A 22,506-nucleotide genomic window follows, 5' to 3' on the forward strand; every position below is an offset into this window, starting at 1 on the left:
CACTGTGTAAAGACAGCTTGCAAGAACCTAGCAAGTGCTTCAAAATGCGAATTTTCAATTACCCATTTTTAAACATGTCCTAAGGGTTACACCACCATTATTGGATGGTCACACTGACAAACTCCACACACACACACCCCTTTCAGACAAGCATATTCAAATAACTGATGCATGGGTTTCTTTCATCAAGAAAATCCTGGTCGTAGAAACAGGGAACTGTTCATATTTTATTTCTCCAATGTATAGAGTTCAATATTTCATTCCACGTTGTCTTGACAAGTATTAGTTAGCTTTGTAACTCAAAACATTGAAAGTATCGACAAACAATGGCAGCAAACTTTAACAAAATTCGTAAGTTTGTGTGAGGAAAGTCTTCCCCCAAGCAAAAGCATGAGAAGTCCGGTTGGATGCATAATTTAATAGAAAAACTTGGTAAAATAGTGGCAAGCCAGGAAAGCCCAATTTTGCTTCTCCATTCACAGAAGTGACCAAATGCAAGCATAAGAAGTTTCATTTGATGCATAATTTAATAGAAAAACTTAGTAAAATAGCAGCAAGCCAGGAAAGCCCAATGAGAATCTATTAGCATATTAATCAATATTGTCAAGAGCTCATTACTTGTTTATGATGAATTTTGCTTTGGGAAGGCATGGTATCAAGACATTGCTCTGTTGACTTTTCTTTAGATGATGCTTCAGCCATTCTCTGCCTTTCAGCACGTTGGAATGCAGGAGGTTCAGATCCTCCTTGAAGCCCTCCAGAAAGTTCTACAAACTGCACCAACAAATAGAAGCATCAAGTATTCCAAACAAGAAAAATTAGTGAAAACAGACAATTGGAAGAAAAGTAAGCAAGGGGTTACATCATCGTAGCACTTTCTACAGAGTCCATGAGCAAAATGAGGCTCTCCACGGTCCTTGTGTTCACAAAGCACTTCCGTGATCCCAGATATTTTAGACCCACAACTTGGTTGCTGTTTTGATTGAAGCTCTCCTTCAAGCTCACTTGACTTCGTAATGAATTCCTCAATCTGATCAACAGAAAATTTAGGAATCGAACCTTAATTCTAATCATGTGGTACAGAGATCAAAGGTTACACAAGACAACAAGCATGAAACTTGGAAAGTTGAAAAATAACAACCAAATCTATAGATCTTAAATAACATGCAAATGGACAAATTAGGATCGCAGTTTCACGCAAACACGATTGTTGTGGGATCAGAATGTCATGCCTGGAGATATTAATGCAATATCTGATCGATTGTAAACAACTTCGTATTGAAGTCTATTGCTTGATGCTCGAGGACCAAAGGGACTAGGTGGACTGACCCTCTACAGCTATAAACTTTCATATTTAGGGCCTGTTTGGATAATGGAAAATGAAAAGAAAAGAAAATACATGGTTTTTTCCCGCAATGTTTAGATAATAAGGAATATTGGATTCAAAAAGCAATCATTACGCAAACACCATAGTCAAAATCCCATGCACAAGACACGAGGTAACCAATGTGAAAGAGATTTTCAATTCCTATCCAAATAAAGCCCCCAAAAATGGAATCCATGGGAATCCATGCCTCATGGAAATCTTTGGCATCATTGGGTAATCATTATAGTTTTGATTTCTTTTCTTTTCTTTTTATAATCATCTTAGTGCTGTCCCAGCTTTTCGATGCAACTTTCTGATGATTGCTTGGCAAATGTTTTGCAACCAGCTTGCACATCGCTACCAGCTGAAGATATCAAAATAGAAAACCTTGTTTTCCACCATGCTCTGACTAATCCAAGTAACTACAATTTCCAAATAAATAGCTCACATGTAGGACCTATATGTTTGTATGCCCAACTATAGAAATTGTTATTATTGTGCTTTATCATATGAAATAAATAGAGGCATGATTTGATAAAGCTCTAAGAATCAAAATATGATATGGAATAGAAATGGCAATTTTAAAATATGGCCAATTTCTATTGCAAGATCAAGTTTCTTGACATAGTTGAGTCCTGGCACAAAGAAGCTTACCGTTAAACTGCCTGATTCTGTATTCTCAAACTCAATTAGACGTTTTGTCAATGTCGCTTCGCAGATGTGCACAACACTTACCTGAGGAAAATTAAACAAGTCATAGAAACAATTATGATGAAGGCTAGAAAGAAAAGGCAGATTTGCCAATTAGGAAGGTTACAGAATAGAGGATTACTAACTTGAATGAAGCACATTGATACAAGATTGTGTCTGGGGCAATATTCTATATTTCTAGGGTGGATCCCATCATGCTTGGACCACCGCATGCAAGCCTCACAGATTGGAAGATTCTACACAACCAATCAGTGTACCTTTTCCTGTTCACTGCATACTGCCAGTATTCTTTTCTACCATCCCTTTGTAGGTCACGAATCAGATTGTTCAGATCATAAAGTTGGAATTTTGTTGATCCAGAGAGGGATCCACCATATATTCCAGATTGTGGACAATTGTGCCACATAAACAATTCGACTAGCGGCTATAGTACAGTAGATGATTATTTTGGGGTGCTTGTCCTTATGATAGATACTTCTTTAGAATATAACATGCCCCACTTGAAAAGGGAAGAACGGAAAAAAAAAAAAAAAAAAAAAAGACATTTACAAATCATTCTGACAATACACCCAGAGTTAGCAAATGAAAATGGCACAGAGAATTTTCACTGCCTTCAAGAACTTACACTGTTGTCTACAAAAGTGAAGTAGGCAAAAGTGCAAGTAAAGCCCTAAATCCACTAGCATGAACTCTAGTCTTTCTAGCCTTTCAGGGGACACCACGTCTTGACAGACTAAAAAAAAAAAGACATTTACAAATCTTTCTGACAATACACTCAGAGTTAGCAAATGAAAATGGCATAGAGAATTTTCGCTGCCTTCAAGAACTTACACTGTTGTCTACAAAAGTGAAGTAGGCAAAAGTGCAAGTAAAGCCCTAAATCCACTAGCATGAACTCTAGTCTTTCTAGCCTTTCAGGGGACACCACGTCTTGACAGACTAATAGGTATTTCTTTTGTGTGTAAGTCAAGTTTATTGCCAAAAGGGTTTAGCACCTATTATTAAGTAGGTATAAGACTTTCCAGACTTAACACAGAGATTGGAGCAACTTCTGGTAAAAGTTGACAGTTACGTGGGATCCACATAATGCCTTGGATTTCCCTTTTTTTTTTGAAAGGTCAATGCCTAGGATTTCTAGCAACCTAATATTGGAACCCACAGGATGGACAATGATCATCATTAAGAGACCTTTCAACCCCCCCACAAAAAAAAAAAAAAAAAAAAAAACTAAAATAGGAAAGCATTAGATTTGGAGATACATGGAAGGATTTTGTTCAAGTCCAAGTTTAGGACAGTCTTGGTGTCTTACTATAGAGTTCCTAATTTGTGGGTGTTCATTTAAGTATGTTTAGGCGTGAGAAGTTAGTAAGCTAGGATTTAGAAAAGTGTAGCTGTCAACTATAGGACTAAATCATTTTACATGCATACATTAGCATTGAATATCCCTGATACTATCAAAATATCCCCAATATTATCTATATCTCCAGCTCAGCGATATCGATAACACTGGTAGCAATATTGATAATACTGGTAGTATTAGAAATTCCAGGTATCAGCTATGTGCCGCTAAGTATCACCAATGTATCGATATCACCAATATTTTTTACTGTGTAAATTCCAAGAGTTGCTTGCATCACCGATGTATCGATATCGCCAATATTTTCAACTGTGTAAATTCCAAGTGTTGTTTGTATCGCCAATTTATCAGAGACATTTCAATAATTATTTTAGAAAAATAATGAACTTTTATTAAAAGAGAAGGGGGAAAAAAAAAAGTAGGCAGAGGCACCGAGACAGCGACCCAACTACATCCCAAGAAAAAGAAAATTACATCCCTTAAGACATGGAAGACCAGAAGCCCATTCAATCACTAGAAGCCTTGCTCTTTGGGAGGTTCACTCCATCGACTTGGAATCATTTGAGAAGCAGCTTGCATTCCTTTCCTCCCAAACAGCCAAGAGGGACATCCTCCATAGTGTCTTCTTTGTCTTCCCGAAAGAGGCACCATTGCCAGCAAGAATAAGATCGTCCACCGTCTTAGGGAAGGTCCAAAGAATCTGAAAACACTTCAAAATATCTGCCCAAATAGAGCATGCAAAAGGAAAATGCATGAAGAGATGATTGATAGGCTCCTCATCACTCATGCAAAGGAGGCAAATGTTCGGGTGGATCATTCATCTTTTCCTGAGGTTGTCAATTGTTAGGATCTTTTTCCTTCCAACCAACCATCCAAAAGCAGCAGACTTAGGAGGCGGTCTATTGTGAATATGAAGGACCTGGTTCTCAAAGTAGTGGGTTTTGTGGTGGACGTAGGTTCTAAGGTCAGATTTTGGACAGATACATGGTTGGGAGGAAGAAAACTGGAAAAGGATGTATCCTTGGCTGGCTCAAGTGGCATTGGATCCAGACCTTCCTGTAAATCAATGTTTTGTCCCGCATATTTCTGGAGGATCATGGTTCCCTCCTCGAAGAGATCTCCACGATGATGAGTTTCAAGAGCTGTTGGCCTTATTGGAACATCTATCGGGTGTGTCTCTTTCTGATGAGAGGAACTCGGTTTGTGGACCAATTCAAAGTCAGGTAAGTTCTCGGTCAAATCTCTTTACTTCCGAATCTCAGGCGGATCTCAGGGCGATGTCAAAGCTCAGACTTACCTGGCGTTGGATCCAGACCTTCCTGTAAATCAATGTTTTGTCCTGCATATTTCTGGAGGATCATGGTTCCCTCCTCGAAGAGATCTCCACGATGATGAGTTTCAAGAACCGTTGGCCTTGTTGGAACATCTATCGGGTGTGTCTCTTTCTGATGAGAGGAACTCGATTTGTTGGACCGATTCAAAGTCAGGTAAGTTCTCGGTCATATCTCTTTACTTCCGAATCTCAGGAGGATCTCAAGGCGCGTCAAAGCTCACACTTACCGTATTTGGGATTATGGTGCTCCATCGAAGGTGGTAGCGTTTGCATGGCTAGCAAGGTGGAATAGGATTCTCACCATCGATAACTTGTAGAAAATGGGTCTCGATTTAGTAAATATGTGTTCATTATGTTGGGGAGATGAAGAAACAGTGGACCATCTCTTTATTCATTGCTCGTTTTCCAGCAAGGTAAGTAGTAGTTTCCTAGATCTTTTTGGAGTGAGCTGGGTGATACTGCATTTGATTGCTGAGTTTTTTAATCAATGGCACGGAGTTGGGCTGGTCTCACTGGAAAGGGGGAAATGGAGCTAATTCATTTTGGCAGTTTTGTGGGCTATCTGATCTGAAAGAAATAATAGATGCTTCCAAGATAGGTGCAGCAGTCTGATGCAGGGACATGTGATGGCCTAACCCTAAAAGCATGTATAATTAGGTTGAACATATTCAAATAATAAAATTAATCAACTAATTATTTTCAGTCAAGTGAATTAAGCAAATCTCAACACAAAGATGAAATCGTTCTGTCAAGATTATGCCCCTTTAGCATAAAATCACGTAAACAGTAAAAAATGAAGAACCTAGGGATATGAGGATATCTCAAATCTGGCATAAGTCAGTCCATAGTTAAGTTTGGATCCAATTCTCCTGACTAGTCATCCCTCTTTTCCATTCAAACTAAAAAGAAATATCCAGAGAGGAACAAAGGAGATGAAGAAGAGATGGGTTCAAGATGAAAGAAAGTACGGATTCTATGACATCAAAGAAAAGAAGACAGTTGATTCTTACCATTTCCTGCACCTCAAAAATCTAGAAAGAATGAAAATCTGAAACCGGGGGTGGAATCCTTAACACCTAAGGGCCAATCCTGAAACCCTAATCTCTTTGGCAAAAAGAGTAAGAAAGCATACAAATTCTCATTCATTCAATAATAAAAATACGGTTTCTCACAATGTATATATAAGCCACCGGGAAAAGAAAAAAAAAAAGTGCACTAAAGCCCTTGAAAACAAGGAAAAGAACAAAAGACGCCTAAAACTAAAACATCCGCGCGACAAGGTATGAAGTCCGCCCCGTGGGCCTGCGGTCATGCCGCGCATGCACTCATAGCGTATCAGAAAATGGGTCTGATGGACCTAGCGTCCATCCACATCAACTCCTTCGCTCCGATACTCTGTCAGCGACACCTCATCCTCTGGTACACTCTAATGGGTGCACCACCAATGTCCGCATCAATTCTCCCCGGGTAGAAAGAGTTCGCCACTAGTGAAAGTGAGCTTTTGTATCTCTCAAGCACATTCGGGTCAATGCGCTGCATCTCTATCTTTGTGATCCAAGAGTTATCTGTAACGGGCCTATACCTCCATTTGAGTAGGAATTTCTAGAAACCCCCGGAGCAAGTGGAAACCGCCTTGGAGCCCAAAATTTCCTTTGTCTCGACTATTCTTGGTGCAAGTGGAAGAGAAAGAAAGATGAGTACAGGACGGTCAGGCTATGGCCAAGGTCCATATATAGCGGGATTTGGAAAGAAACAGGGGAACTAGTAGATAGAAGTGATGGCCCGTGATAGGGAACTAGATCTTCCACATTAAATGTGCTGATGCTCATGGTAGCAGGGATATCAACAACATAAGCATTAGACCCCAACCTTTTCACAATTTTATGTGAGCCTTTGTTACGAGCATGAAGCTTCTTCATAGATTCAAGTAGAAACCGATCAAACCTAATACGAACTATGACGTCATCTCCATGTTGAAATTCCCTAAATCTCATGTGAGTGTCAGCAGAAAGTTTATAACTTTCATTACTTGAATTAATCTTCCTCCTGATCTCACTATGAAATTCATGTATATGTTGGGCGAAGGACTCTCCTAACTCTGAAGTACGTTGTGGGGTAGTCATGGGGATTAAATCTATTGGGGCTCGAGGTCTAAGACCTAAAACAATTTCAAAATGGCTCATTCCTGTTAACCTATTTACTGAAGAATTATACGTGAACTCTGTTTTGGGAAGAACAGTGTCTCAGGTCCTGTGGTGGTCTCTAACCAGATATGTCAACATATTCCCTATGCAACGATTCACTACCTCTGTTTGACCATCAGACTGGAGATGATATGCTAAAGAAAACTGGAGCCTCGTACCCAAAAGATGCCAGAGAGTCTTCCAAAAATAACTAGTGAACCTAATATCTCTATCAAACACGATGGATCTAGGTACTCCATGAAGTCGCACCTCCTCCTGAAAGAATAACTTAGCAATGTGGGAGGCATATAAGGTCTTATAACAGGGAAGGAAATGGGTCATCTTAGAAAACCGATCAACAACCACGAGTATGGAATCGTGCTTACAAATAGTCTTGGGAAACCCAAGCACGAAGTCCATACTGACATCTTGCCACAGGGCATGTGAAACTGGCAAAGGAGTATATAAACCTGTATTTTGCTTCATCTGCTTCACCAATTAACATGCCCAACACTATCCTACAATCTTAGCCACATCTTGCGAGAAATTAGGCCAATAAAAACGATCAGACACAAGGGTAACTATTTTATCTCAACCAAAGTGACCTGCCATCCCTTCAGCATGCAACTCTCAAACTAGAAAATCACGGAGGGATGTGCGTGGGATACAAAGCTTGTCCTCTCTAAAAAGATATCCATCTGTAAGAACGAACTCTGCACTCCTCGAGAGCGGGTCACTAGACTGACGCATAAATGATCACAAAATCAGGACAGTTTGAATACTCACCATTAATTTGCTCAAAGCATGTAACTTCAATGCTCATGGACCGCAGCGTCATGACACGACGGCTAAGCGTGTCAGCAGCCTTATTCTCTTTTTCGGCCTTGTGCTTAGGCACAAATATATACTCTTGAAGAAATTGTGCCCACTTGGCATGCTTAGGGCTCAACTTCTTTTGAGAGCTCAAATATTTCAATGCCTCATGATCAGAGAACAAGACGAATTCTTGCGGTAATAAATAACGCCGCCAATGGCACAATGATTGCACAACCGCATAGAACTCCTTGTCATAAGTGGAGTGGCGTTGTTTAGCCTTGTTCAGCTTCTCACTAAAAAAGCCATAGGATGTCCCTCTTGGCTTAACACTCCACTTATGACAATTCTTGACGCGTCACATGCTACCTCAAATACTTTGGCAAAGTCAGGTAAACGCATGACTAGCACTTCCGTCATCTTCTTTTTAATTTCTGAGAAAGCCCACGTCGTGGCTTTAGTCCGTTGAAACTCCCCTTTTCGTATGCAATCTGTATGGGAGCCATAATCAAGCTAAATCCATGGATGAACCGTCGATAGAACGTAGTTAAGCCATGAAAACTTCACACATCATGTATGGTATGCAGCGCAGGCCAACTGATAATGGCCTTAACTTTCTCAAGGTCTGCAAACATACCCTCTGACGACTAAAGCTGGGCATCGAGTCAAGTCAGACCGAGTTAGGGCTGACTCGACTCGATCCAGTTTTGAAATAGGCCTGACCCTAACTCGATTTGACTCGATACTGAGTCCAGCATGCCTGACTCGATCCGAGTCCGGTCTGGCCTGGACTGATCCGATTAGAAGTACCGAATCTGATCGAGTTGGCACCGAGTCAGATTGAGAGATGAGGGAGGGAGAGACCAAGAGAGTGGAGAGGAGAGAGAGAGGAGGAGGAGGAGGGTGATGGTGGTGGGTGGTTGTCGGGCTTAGAAGATGAGGAGGATAAGGGAGGGAGAGAGATTTTGGGATCGAGTCGGGGTAGGGTCCGGAGGGTAGGGTTAGAGAGTCGGGTTTCAAAAATCGAGTCGGGTCTAACCGAATCTAGTTTCGGGTCGAGTTACTAGGTAACTCGAACTCGACTCGGTTTGAGTTCAGATTAGGCGAAGCCTACTCGGTTCGGACCAACTCACTCATTCGGTTCGGGTCGAGTCGAATCTGAACAAGTCGAACAAGTCGAGTTAGCTGGATCGAGTCATCCAGTGCCCACCTCTACTAACGACACAACGAACCCTAGGAAGATAACTTGGGAGGTCAAGAGGGAACACTTCTTAAGGTTCGCATAGAGCTTTTATGTGCACAAGGTATTGCAGACCTGCCTCAAGCACTCGATGTGTTGGCTAAGGGACGTACTATAAATGAGGATATCATCGAAGTACACAATTAAAAACTTGCCCATAAAGGGTCGCAGCACCTGAGTTATCACCCTCATAAACGCACTTGGGGCATTGGTTAACCCGAATGGTATGACCAGCCACTTGTACAACCCGTCCTTTGTCTTGAAGGCAGTCTTCCATTCATCTCCCAGGCAAACACAAATTTGGTGATAACCACTCTTGAAGTCAATTTCTGAAAAGATAGTAGAGACGGTCATCATGTCAAGCATATCATCAAGCCTCGGGATGGGAAATCGATACTTGACAGTGATCTTGTTTATGGCTCCTACTAATGACACACATGCGCCACATGCTATCTTTATTCGGCATATGAAGCACGAGCATGGTGCACAGCTAAGACTCATGAATGAATTCCTTTTTAAACAATCATCCACCTGCCTTTTCAACTCAGCATGCTCGGTGGGGATCATTCTGTAGTGAGGGAGGTTTGGTATGGTCGCCCCTAGGACGAGATATATCGCATGTTTAATGTCTCGCATCGGTAGAAGCTCGTCTGGAAGATCCTCAAGAAAGACATCCCGAAAGTCCTCTAGGACTAGACGAACCTGCTAGGGTATCCCCATAGCAAACTTAGGTGTACTCTCCCTAGCCAGTAGGCCGTACACCATAGTCCCCACCTTGGTCTCTCTCTCAAACTCCTTAGCATCTAATGATGTGAAGCGACTTCGAATGAGGCGCCCTTTGACTGTTAGAACTGCCCGGGGACGCAACATCTTTCGCTCATGTTGACAATTTGGGAGGGAGCGGGCTCCAGGCTTCTTTCCTTCATGCTTAAACACACAATTATTTGTACGCCCGAATATTGTGACATCTTTGTCATAAAGCCATGACCTTCCCAGGATTATATGACCAACGTCCATCGTGACCACATCACACCATAACTTGTTCTTGTATGGTCCAAACTCAATCAGAACAAAGCATCGCTAGGTCACAGGGAGGGATGTTGCATCCATCCAAGAAACTCTGTATGGGTTGGGGTGAGAGATTGACTTCAACTTCAGGTGACTCAAAGTAACTGGGGAAACTATATTCTCACAACTCCCGTTGTCTATAATCACTTTGCAGCTCTTTTCTCCACACTTGGCATGTGGAAAATGGTGGTTATGCGCCAATCTTCACTTTCCTTCACCTAGGTCAAGGCGCACCTCACCACTGCAAGCGGGTAGTCTCCACGGTATCATCATCGGCATCACTAGTCGGCTCAAGGTATGGGATAATGATCTCTTCATCATCCGGGGGTCGCCTGGGCACCACCTACAGTAGCAGTTGGAGTAACAACCTCTAAGCGCATAACTCTCTCCTCTAGACGCATGAACCTACTATCCCGATGCGCAAACTGTTGTGCGATCTCATCCCTGAAGGTTCAAAACTGTTGATCAATTCTCTTAGTTAGGCCCTCCATATCCTTAGCAAATTGATCAGAGTCCATTGTGTAATGGAGACCAAATCCACGACCAGTGCACGTGGGCATACACTAGGAATGAAAAGTGAAGGGTTCTAAAAATATAAATGTTGATACCAATGCAATCCAACTATCTTACATGGCCTAGATCTATATGAGGACTCAACAAAACCTATGAAAATGGCTAACTAAACTCAACAAAATATATCCCCCTCGCAGAGTCAGTACATGGGTCGACGATTTTTATGATTTGGGTTGAGGGGTTCTTTAGTAATTTTTCACCACAAAGAGGCATTGTCGATAAACTGACATACGTTAAAAACCAATCTTTGATACCAAAACTGATGCAAGGACATGTGATGGCCTAACTTTAGAAGCATGTTAATCAGGTTGAAGATATTCAAATAATAAAATTAATCAAGTAATTGTTTTCAATCAAGGAGATTAAGCAAATCTCAACACAGATGAAATCATTCCGTCAGGATCATGCCCCTTAGAATAAAATCACGTAAACAGTAAAAAGGGAGGACCTAGGGATATGAGAATATTCCAGATCTACCATAAGTCAGTCCACAGTCAAGTTTGGATCCGATGCTCCTGACTAGTCATCCCTTTTTCTATTCAAACCAAAAGGAAATATCCAGATAAGAACGAAATAGATAAAGAAGAGATAGGTTTGAGATGAAAGAGAGTACAGATTCTAGGGCATCAAAGAAAAGAAGACAGCTGATATTTACCTTTTCCTGCAACTCGAAGATCTAGAAAGAAGGAAAATCAGAAACCGGGGTGGAATCCTCGATACCTAAGAGTCAATCTTGAAATCCTAATCTCTTTGGTAAAAGAGTAAGAAAGTATACGAATTCTCATTCATTCAATAATAAAATGGGGTTTCTCGGAAAAAATAAAAAGTGCACTAAAGCCCCTGAAAATAAGGAAAAGAACAAAAAAACGAATATAACTAAAACACTCGCACGATAGGGTGTAAAGTCCGCCCCGTGAGCCTGCAGTCAGAGTACGGTCATGCCACTTCTGCACTCACAGCTCGTCAGAAAATGGGTCTGATGAACCCAGCGTCCATCCACATCAACTCTTCCGCTCCGATACTCTATTGGTGAAGCCTCCTCCTCCAGTACACTCTAATGGGTGCACCAAATGTCCACATCACAGTCCTAGGAGTGTTTTCCTCTCCGCTCACTCATTTGTTGTAGAGTGGGCTAATGTTGTATCTCCTTAAAGTTTGTGCTCAAGCTTTTTGTGTTGTGCTAATTTTTCCTCTTTTTTTTTCTTTTCTGGTTGTATTCTTTCCGACGTTGCTGTCTTTCTTAACAAAGTTGTCATCCTTCAAAAACAGCAGTTCCTTCACATTGACTATAAGCATCTCTCATTCAAGGATCTTATCTCACTACATTAAGGAAACCTTAGCCTAGAGGAGTATACATAGAATAATATGATCTGACAGTGAGATGTGAGGTGTTTGAAAATGAAAGCCAGGCTGTTGCCCATTACTGCAATGGAATGGCAGGAGAGATTCAACAGGAGATGATGATGGTTCAAAAATAGAAATATTGACTATTTTATAATGAAGAGAGCAAAATAATTATAACAAAACAAAACAGAACAATACAACGTGATGAACAGTGAAACAGAGTCCTAATTGCATGGATTTGAAACAAAGCCAAATCCATTATCTAATTTGTAACCTGATAAACTACATAACCATGTCCTTGAAAATCCAGATACATGTAACTTGAGAAAATGGATATCAATAAATACTTTGGTCTCACTTACAATATCTGACTTGGAATATTTGAGTCCGTGAGAAAGTGCAGATATGTAGAGCGCTGCCCCACACAACCCACTAGGTTTCCTCCCTGTCTGCAGATCCATATTAAGTGAGAGTTTGAAATAATCTCCTGAAAAATAAGTATCCATCCAGACTCAGCAAATCTTGTTAAAAAGGTTGCAAAAGAATAATCTACCTGCATCCAATCTCGCTTCATGCTAGCTATAATTTGCAACGCAGTCTTAGAAACTCTGAAGTTCTTTTCTCCAATTAAACCTAGAAACAAATGAGAAATCATGCTTTCTTGCTAGAACAGAATGTGATTTCAGATAGAACCACATGCGAACAAGTACCACAGCAATCTACTGTGATGATTTTTAATTTCAGCTTCCATTTCAAATCAATAGTAGATATTGTTAATGATCAAAAAGCACAAATATAAAGAAGAATAATTAAGATGAACCTACAAAAGAAATCATGCAAAGCAGAGAGGGGCCAAGGGGGGAAAAATAAGTGGTTTTTTACACCTTGAAGAAGAAAAGGCATTCCATTGAGTGGAAAAAATACTCCAGTAATCTCAACAGCTATCCTGCACAACTAAATTACTTCAATCCTATACACGGATAATTTCTTAATATCCGAACTACCTGTTGTTGTTGTTGTTTGGGGGGTGGGGGGAACTTAAAAGACTAGTTACTCTATATATTCAGTCTCAATTTTAATATCTGTAACATCAGATTCTCACAAAAGCACGCGCAATAGCTGCCATAAATCCTCAAAAAACTTTGAAACAAGCGATACTGTCCAAAAAGAATAACTCAGCACACGTTGATGACAGAAGTACAAATAATGAGAAACAGACTTCATGAAGGAAAAACAAAAAACAAATAGCAATTTGTAGTTTAGAAGTCCGACAGTAATACAATTACACAAGTAGTCATCAGGACATCAAGTCAAGAAAGATGAATTGTAGGCTTTAGAACAGAATATGATAGGGACACTGAATAAACAGAAGCTCAAATGCTAAGCATATAGTCATCATCTTCCCAACATAGGCCGCATCTTTCTAGGAAAAGGCAACGTATTAAGATGAGGCAGCCAAACATGATGCTCATCAGAACCAAACAATCGTTGATGAGGCAGCCAAACATGGACCTAGCCTTCCAAGAGTACATAACTATAAAGATCACAAGAACTTCAGAACTTTTTTTCTTTTCAGATTTAGGCATCCATGAGCCCTGGATAATTGCTCTTAATGCAACAGGTGACATGAGCATCTCAGTGAAGAGGAACTGTGTGATCCTTGACCCACACATATGCATAGGGTCCTCAGGTTTCTCAGTTTGAACAGGTTGGGGCATGTGGTTGGGTGATCCAGACTGTTCATCTGGTGCCCAATCAGCAGATCCTAGCCATCTCCCTCACTCTCTTTTCTTCATCTTCAGCTACCTTCTCTCAAGCTCGTTTCTTCCTCTTCCCCTCTACATAACCACCAGGACTCCACCACCCCTCATCTCAGCCGTCGACCAACCACTGCCCGCTCTTCGTAATCCTAACAACATAACCAGTGGAAGAAATAGCTCCAACTTTCCAATTAATAGTGAGTGCTCCATATTCGAAGGGACAATGGGATGATTAACATTATCTTCAGAGTGCAATTTTCTGGTTATGCTCTATCCACAATAGGGTCTGCAATTCTGCAACCTGGACGGTCTAGACTACCACAGTTAATAATCATACTGCAAGAACTAAAGGCGTCAATGGGCCAGGCTAGGACCTGGCACAATCGAAATTTTGAATAGGGGCCGGCCCCAAAACAGTTCAAACTCCAGGCCGAGACCAACCCCAGGCCCAGCCCATTAACAGCCCTAGCAAGAACAATCAAACTACTCCATTCATCAAGGCGCGGTTAGTTACGAAATAGGAATGGTCCAAAAACTCCAGTATTTTGACAATTTCACCCCTTCAAACAATGTGATGTGCAGGCAAGTGAGATCAAATGCATATAACAAGTGGGATCCACAGTGTAGGGCCGAACTATGTGTCTTTAGAGGCCCTTCAAGCTGTACGGAGACACGCATCTCACTTTCAATTATTAATTAAATAAAAGTATATATAAACCAACAAAATTCAACGGGTATCACAGCATGCTTTCTGATAAAAGCAACAAAGTGAACAATACGAAAGGTTAAGGATCAGAAATGCTTACGTTCTGTGAATCGATGTATAAAAAGGCTAGGATCAACAGGTTTTTGAACTATGGGATGTTCTTCAAGCCTTAGCAACTTGCAAAGCTGCAGAAATACAGCACCTAGCACATAACTGAGACAAATTTCAGATGAGAGTCTAACAAATCATCTACATAAAGAGCTGCAACTGAACCATTGTTTTGTTGACTTGGCAACTCAGACCAACTCATCCGATCCTAAGTTGAGTAGGGATGTGTGCAAGTCAAGGGAGTGACTCATCTGAGTCAGGACGAGTTGGGTATATTGGGGCCGTGACTCATGGTACTGAACCAGATTGGACTTGACAAAATCTGAGTCAACTCGGACGAGTAACATCAGACTCAGTCAAGTTGGCAATTCATGAACTTAACCACAGCATAAGATAGTCATTTAGTTTTAAAGGAGAGCTGAAGTTACGCAAAACATATTACATATCCTTACACATTTATCTGCAAGTACTCCGAAAAATCAATGAGGAGATATGCCTTCTCATTTTGCCTGAAACAAAGCATGGAAACTAGTATTAGTTGCTGAGAAATGCTTAGTGAACTTGCCTGGTGCACTTTCGAAGTGACCTGCGGCAATAAGTACCAGTGTGCCACACATGAGACAGATCTAAGTTGCTTGTCAAGAGGGCCCCAACCCATAGATGCCCCGACTCAATAACCAGATTAGTCCACTCATTAAGTGAGATTTGCACATGTATTAAACTCCTCTTTTTTCTTTCCTCTTTTTTCTTCTTTTTTTTGTTGACATTCATTCTCTTGCATGTATGGCCTAACTAATGAGTTGACCACAATGTTTTCCAACAACTACCTGGGATATCGCACACGAATGCCGGATTGGCACATGTGGGCTGCCAAGTCCCTTGGAAAGTGCACTAAAGTGACTTCATAGGACTCTTAGTTGATCAGTTTTGTTTGTAATCTTTTCCAAAGATACAAATAAGTCACTAGTTCAGAATAACTTGTATCCAAGACACAGAATCTGAATGAATAGCTGGAACAGCTTCGATTCCAAGACCAGCCTTTTACTTTGTCAATAATATCAATGCTTCATGGAAATAAAAAAATTAACACAAATGACTTGTTGATGAGTGAATAAGCAACTGTAACGAACTCAGTTCATAGTTATCGTAGAAGAACCATAACATAAATGCAAGATTTTTCTGGAAATATGCATATCAAGATAAACATGTATAGGAAAAACAAGTGCACTTTGATTTTGTTCATCAGCCAAACTTTTCCTTCTTTTTTTTCTTTTGAAAAGTTCCACACTTAATGTTTACCAGCAAACTAATGGATAAATACCACAGCGAATATCCTTACAGACACAACCACTTTTAGGTTTTTGGGTGGTCAACTGAGAGTGTGCCGTTCATCAGGCTAACCAATGCAAAAGCACCTTAAAGTCTAATCTCAATAAACCTTTTACTAAACATGTAGAGCAGCATGGTAACATATTTTTCTCTTTCTTTTCTTTTTTCTTTTTTCTTTCTTCCTTTTTTTTTTTTTTTTGGGGGGGGGGGGGGGGAAGACAAAATACAAAAGAAAGAAGAAGAAGAAAGAAAACCATCTAAGGGTCAGTGCTAACCGGCAAGCAATGTAAAGGCACGAAGCTGCAACAAGTGCTGTCCTACGCCCCCTGGTGAAACTCCGCTCAACCGCTATCTTCATGAAAGTGAAGCAGGTTCAAACATTCACTAGTTGATACACAACAGGTAACAAAATCAAGAGTGAAGCTAAAGAAGCACACCGTATAAAAAGCATGAGCCTGATTTATTATAGAATCTCCACCGCTCACGCATAGACTGCCAACCATATCGCTAATTTCTTCTCTTCCTACAATACAATAGCAGAATGGCGTGTGATGAATGAGAATCTCAGAAGACCGAAACGCAAAACTAATCAACATTCACCTCTATGAATAAAATCCCAAAATAGTAGCGCCAAGATTGCATGTCCAAATGGGTAGTGAAAGTACAAAAACCCAAGGTGGAACCAATCACTGTGTGTTCCCATCATGAGGGCAACAAACATGTAACAATCAGCGCAACAATTGGCATAAATAATACCTACAGGGGATCTCCTGGCTTCTTCGAGTTCATCTCTGACTTCAACAACCAACTGTTCAAATCCCAATAATTGGATTGTGGCACGAAGCTTGATAAGAAGCACATCATAGAGAACATGGCTTTCACATCATCAAACTTCCTCAGGGTAATCATGGAAAGTCACAGAATCCATACATCTGCAGGTGCCTGGTTCAGTGATCCAGACAATTGATTTGATGAGCCCCATTGTGGATGTCAGATACCCAAAAATCTCTATTATCAGAAGATACCAAACCTTCGATGTTCAGTCCTTTCCAATGAATGTGGATTGTTTCTGCTTTCCACCAATCTAAGGGTCAGAATCTTCCAACTGGAGATCCCTGCAGCATTCCCCAATCAAAAGTGGGGCCCATCAGGTTGATATATTGGATCACTGAACCATGGAGTCCACATGTACAAAATCCTGACCCTACAAGCTCTTTCCCTCTTTTTACCTTAAAATTTCTCTTTAGAATCATGTACATCAACAAGCTTAGCATTACAGCAATGCCATTAGGGAAGTAATGGTCAAACCATCAACAAATGGGTCACCTCACCTATCAAATAAGACCATATGCCCAAAACCGGACAAGTTTGAGGTTCATAAAGACAGCCCCTGTAACGGCCCATACAATCGCATACTAATATATATATATATATATATATATATATATAAAAGGAAAGAATATAAAAAATAATAGAAAAATGGACAAAAAAGATTGCCGATCAAAAATCATCATCATCATCATCATCTGAGCCTCATCCTAACTAATAGGGGTCAGCTGCATGAATCCTTTTCCTCCATTCCACTCTGTTAAGGGCCATGACTTCAGTTAGACCATAGGTCATCAAGTCTTTCTTATTACCTCCACTCACGTCCTTCTGGGCCTTCCCCTTGCCCTTTTAGAGCCTTCAACTTGTACAAACTCACTCCCTCTAACCGGCACAATTCTTGGTCTCCATTGCATATTGTTAAACCATCTAATTCTACTTTCCCTCATCATGTAACCTACTGCTGCTACTCCAAAATTCCCTCAAATGCATTCATTTCTAATTCTATCCTTCCTTATCTTATCACTAATCCATCCCAACATCCTCATTTCAGTTACACTATTCCCATGAACAAGTTGTTCCTTAACTGCCCAACATTATGTCCTATAAAGCATGGTTGATCTTATAGCCGTCCTATAAAAGTTCCCCTTCACCATCCTATATAAACACCTCTAGATACAAACCCAAAATCAAAGCTAACAAGAAACTGATTTTCCTGAACTTTTCCAGACCATTTTTTTACAGAGCAAATATCACTTCAACAACTTCAACAAAGATAATAAAAGACTGCAAAAATCCTAGAAATCCAATCCCAACGAAAGAAACACATGATTTTCAAACAACTGGAAAGAACTAGGGGACCATATGGATGATGAAATAGGTCATATGGCCACATGACATCAACAAGGGATAACTCCTGTTCATAATGGGGAAATTATCTTAGTAAATGACCATGCGATGGTTTTCTCTAGAATTAGTAGGGATGCAAATGATAAGGAAGATGCGTTAGCAAAAGCGGGTGTTCATGCTATGTTTCTTTCCATTTATCTTCATTCCCCTGTTCATTTTTCTATTTTTGTTCTCAGGGTATTTCGTAATGGTAACAATGGCCATAATGGCTGCCACCATTACCTTTAAGCTATGGGTCATAACAACTATTACAGCCCCCATAACGGCAGTTATGGTCTCTTTTTTTATTGAAAGAAAAAAATCTGAAAAATCTGTATTTCTATCATAACGTTGAAAAAAAATATATCCGAAAAACCTATATTTGTCCCGTAACAGGCCATTACAAGGTTGTTACAGCCTTTAAAGGGGACGTAACAGGCCATTAACGACATTTATAGGTCATTTTTTCCATAACAGTTGTTATGGACGTTACAACCCCAAAAGGTGTAACAGTTGCCACTAGGGGTGCACACGGTTCAGTTCGGTCCGGTTCTAGGGTGAAACCGGAACCTAACTGTTCCTTACGGTTCTAGGATTTTCGGAACCAGAACTGGACTGTTAGCACCGTAGAATCGAACCGGAACCGGACCATGAAAACCGGTTCAATTCCGGATTGGTTCCACGGTTCTGGGCTTTTTATAATCCAGCCTGATTGCATGTTCTATTTTATAATTTAGCCCATGTCCATTCGTGTTGTGATCCATTTGATGAATGGTTTAGATATTGTATATGGCGTGAAAAAATACATTTATGAAAACAATCAAATGGTGCATTGTAAACCATAAATCATGAGTCAAACATACAACTAAAATATATTGTAAACTCACGGTTCCAGGTTCGGTTCCACGGTTGGGTTCCAAGTTCAGTTCCACGGTTCGGATTCACGGTTTGCATCACAATTCGGTTCGGTTCTACATACCCCCAAACCAGAACCGAACCGAACTAAGCGGTTCTTTAATTTTTTGAATCGGAACCAGAACCGGTGCACTCTAGAACTGGACCAAACCAGACCGTTTGGTCGGTTCCAGTCCGGTTCCACGATTCTACTGGTTCGATGTGCACCCCTAGTTGCCACCATTACCTTTATGTAATGGCCTTTACAACACGCGATTTTGTTCTTCTTTGTTTGGCTCTTTGTAGCTTTTTTCCTGTTTAAGAAAATCTTATATTTTACCCTTAAAAAATAAAAAGAAAACCCCATTTGATTCTCTTTTTCTTAAGCCTGGCTTTGACACCAAGTTAGACAAATTAAGTGTCGCCGAAGCTCACAGTGAAAATGTGTGAAGGGGAAGGATTTCACAAAAAAGAAAGAAGAAAGAAGAGAAAAGAAGAAGGGAGAGAAGAAGGGGGGTACGGTTGCATTACCTTTATGTAATGGCCTTTACAGCACACCATTTTGTTCTTCTTTGTTTAGCTCTTTGTAGTTTTTTTCCTGCTTAATAAAATCTCGTATTTTTATCCTACCCCATTTGATTCTCTTTTTCTTGAGCCTGGCTTGCTTAATAAAATCTCGTATTTTTATCCTACCCCATTTGATTCTCTTTTTCTTGAGCCTGGCTTTGATACCAAGAAAGACAAATTAAGTGTTGCCAAAGCTCACTGTGAAAACGTGTGAAGGGAAAGGATTTAGCAAAAATGAAGGAAAAAAGAAGTCAAACGAAGAAGAAAGAGAAGAAGGGGGGTGCGGTAACACCTAACCCCACCCCCACATAACAGCCTTTACAGCACGCCATTTTGTTCTTCTTTATTTGGCTCTTTGTAGTTTTTTCCCTATTTAATAAATCTCCTATTGATGCAGGGCAATTAACCACTTGCAGCTCGAACTGATAGAGCACGGCGAATTAATCCCTTATCTCATAGCCCAAGCCCCAAATCCATGGGTTAGGTCCTCGGCCGAATCCTCATCGTGGATCCCAAATCCATGGGTTCCATAGGCTGCACACCCCGAGTGTGCCCCCACATCCCATAGGCCACCCCACTCGAGCCCGGTGTGAAAATGCCCCCACCTTACCTATTCTCCTATTTTATCCTTTTAAAAGAAAAAAAAAAAAACTTTAATTCGCTTTCTCTTAAGCCTGACTCTGATACCAAGTTAGACAAATTAAGTATCGCAAAAGCTCACTGTGAAAATGTGTGAAGGGGAAGGATTTAACAAAAAAGAAGGAAAAAAAGAAGAGTAAAGAAGAAGGGAGAGAAAGAGTAAAACCCCCCGCGTTCAATTATGGTTGCACGAAACAATATTTGAAATTTCCAATAATGGCTTTCTTGCTTAAGTGATGTACATAAAGACCATTCCTATAAGCTTAAACCCAACATGAAAAAAAAGCCCAATAGCTCAAATAACATGTACAACAGTTGTATGACATTCAACACTTTTAACACACCCCCTAAAACAGGAGTATAGATATCATATATGCCCAACTTGGATATAAGCTTTTCGAATTGAGACTTCTCAAGAGCTTTTTGGAGAATAAATTTGCAACCTGATCATGGGAGGAGATATACGAAGTGTGCATTTCCTTTTGAGAGACCTTATCTCAAATGAAGTGGCAGTCGACTTCTACACGCTTTGATCTCTCATGAAATACTGGATTTTTGGCAATATGTGTGGTAGCTTGATTATCACAATGTAAAGGTATGAACCTTGAACAACTCTAATTCTATAAGAAGAGATTTAAGCCAAACAAGTTCACAGGTTATGTGTGCCATTGACCTATATTCCTTTTGAGAGACCTTATCTCAAATGAAGTGGCAGTCGACTTCTACACGCTTTGATCTCTCATGAAATACTGGATTTTTGGCAATTTGTGTGGTAGCTTGATTATCACAATGTAAAGGTATGAAACTTGAACAACTCCAATTCTATAAGAAGGGATTTAAGCCAAACAAGTTCAGTTCACAGGTTATGTGTGCCATTGACCTATATTCCACCTCAACATTTGACATGGCAACCACATTCTGCTTCTTACTTTTCCTAGTAACCACATTGCGACCAAGGAAGGTATAGTTAAACTGTAGTCAATTGTGTGTCGTATCTCAACCTTGCATAATCTATGTCAAGATAACCAATTGGAGATGACCATGAGATCTGTATAGGATATCTTTCCTAGGTGTACCCTTTAAATACCTAAGAATTCTCATAACTACCAAGGTGTCTCGCATTAGTTTCAGTAGGCATATCAGGGCCCACCAAAACCGATACGTGTATTGGCCCTAATTTCATCTTTTCCTCAAATTCTAAAAAAACCTAATTCCAAAATCTCCAATTCTAAAGAACCCTAATTTTCCAATTTTCATATTTTCCCCTTCCTAACCCTAATCATAGAACCTACAATTCAATCCCTTGAGTGTGGAATGTGCCTATGCTACAAAGTTATATCCTTCCATCGGGCCTAGTTTTAATTGATTTATGTGATTTCTTAGCATGTGGGCATGTAATTTAGATTAAATCAAGTTTTATTTATATTGTTTACTCTTAATTACGTGGTGGGTTAGCATCTTTTGTTAATTGAATTACTTTATGGACCCTTAATAATCTCCACGTTGCATGCTAACATTAAATCATGTGTCCTGCATCAGGAATACATCTTGTTCACGATATAACAAACATCTTTGCAGCGTTCAAGAACACCAAATTAGAACTTACCTCGAGTTCCATGCTATTCCATAACCAAAATTTAATCCGAGCATCATCACCAAGGTATTCCGTATCGATAACGGTGGCCATAACGGTCACCACCATTACCGATACGAGGGCGTAACGACCGTTACGATCCCCTGTAACGGTTGAAAAATTTTTTACCCGAAAAATTCTGAAAAAATATTTAGAAAATCAAGAATAATGTAAATATTTCAAATATGTATTCATTTTTTGTTTTGAACATATTTATGGTAGTGTAATGGTCCACTCTTTGGTGAGAGTGTTGTATCGGGCTATCTAGTGAATTGTTTAATATGATTATGTCTCCAATGTTTACACATCACAATCAAGCATTAGAACTAGAAATCAGGGGGGAAAAAAGCCTAAATACTACTTTTTCAATTTTTTGAAAAAAAAAAAAGGGGCCCTCAGAGATTTTATTCGCTCAAATCACTTCAATCCACAGTTTTAATCTTAAAAGCTATAGTCAGAGTGGTCGAAATCTATTGTAAAATGATATAGGAGAGTTTTTGGAATGACAAAAGTGAAAAAAAAAAAATGAGAAAAATAAATTAAAATAGAAAAAAAAAAGTTATCTTTTTTCGACTGTTACAAGAGTAACGATCGTTATGCCCCGTAACAGTCTTTACGGCCACCGTAATGGCTGATACAGTCTCAAAAAACTAACTGCCCCTTTCACC

General features: G+C 40.1%; 1 protein-coding gene across 4 annotated transcripts in view; it reads right to left on the reverse strand.

Moving 5' to 3' along the window:
* LOC131234690 (transcription factor IIIB 60 kDa subunit) overlaps positions 1-22,506 on the reverse strand; it is a 49,382-nt gene that overhangs the window by 22,692 nt on the left and 4,184 nt on the right. For 2 of the 4 annotated variants that reach the window (XR_009165743.1, XM_058231618.1), the window contains exons 5-13: positions 16,329-16,414; positions 16,167-16,243; positions 15,015-15,071; positions 14,555-14,667; positions 12,542-12,621; positions 12,351-12,437; positions 2,021-2,101; positions 863-1,030; positions 619-774 (exon numbers count right to left, since the gene is read on the reverse strand). Coding sequence is in view for 3 of the 4 variants with exons in the window: in XM_058231618.1 (XP_058087601.1) it covers positions 619-774; positions 863-1,030; positions 2,021-2,101; positions 12,351-12,437; positions 12,542-12,621; positions 14,555-14,667; positions 15,015-15,071; positions 16,167-16,243; positions 16,329-16,414 (905 nt within the window). In the remaining variant the exon portion in view is untranslated. Of the gene's footprint in view, positions 1-618; positions 775-862; positions 1,031-2,020; positions 2,102-12,350; positions 12,476-12,541; positions 12,622-14,554; positions 14,668-15,014; positions 15,072-16,166; positions 16,244-16,328; positions 16,415-22,506 lie in introns of all 4 variants that reach the window. The other 2 variants (XM_058231620.1, XM_058231619.1) reach the window with 2 other exon arrangements.

The sequence above is a fragment of the Magnolia sinica genome, chromosome 19 (assembly GCF_029962835.1).
Source record: "Magnolia sinica isolate HGM2019 chromosome 19, MsV1, whole genome shotgun sequence".
Lineage (NCBI taxonomy): Eukaryota > Viridiplantae > Streptophyta > Magnoliopsida > Magnoliales > Magnoliaceae > Magnolia > Magnolia sinica.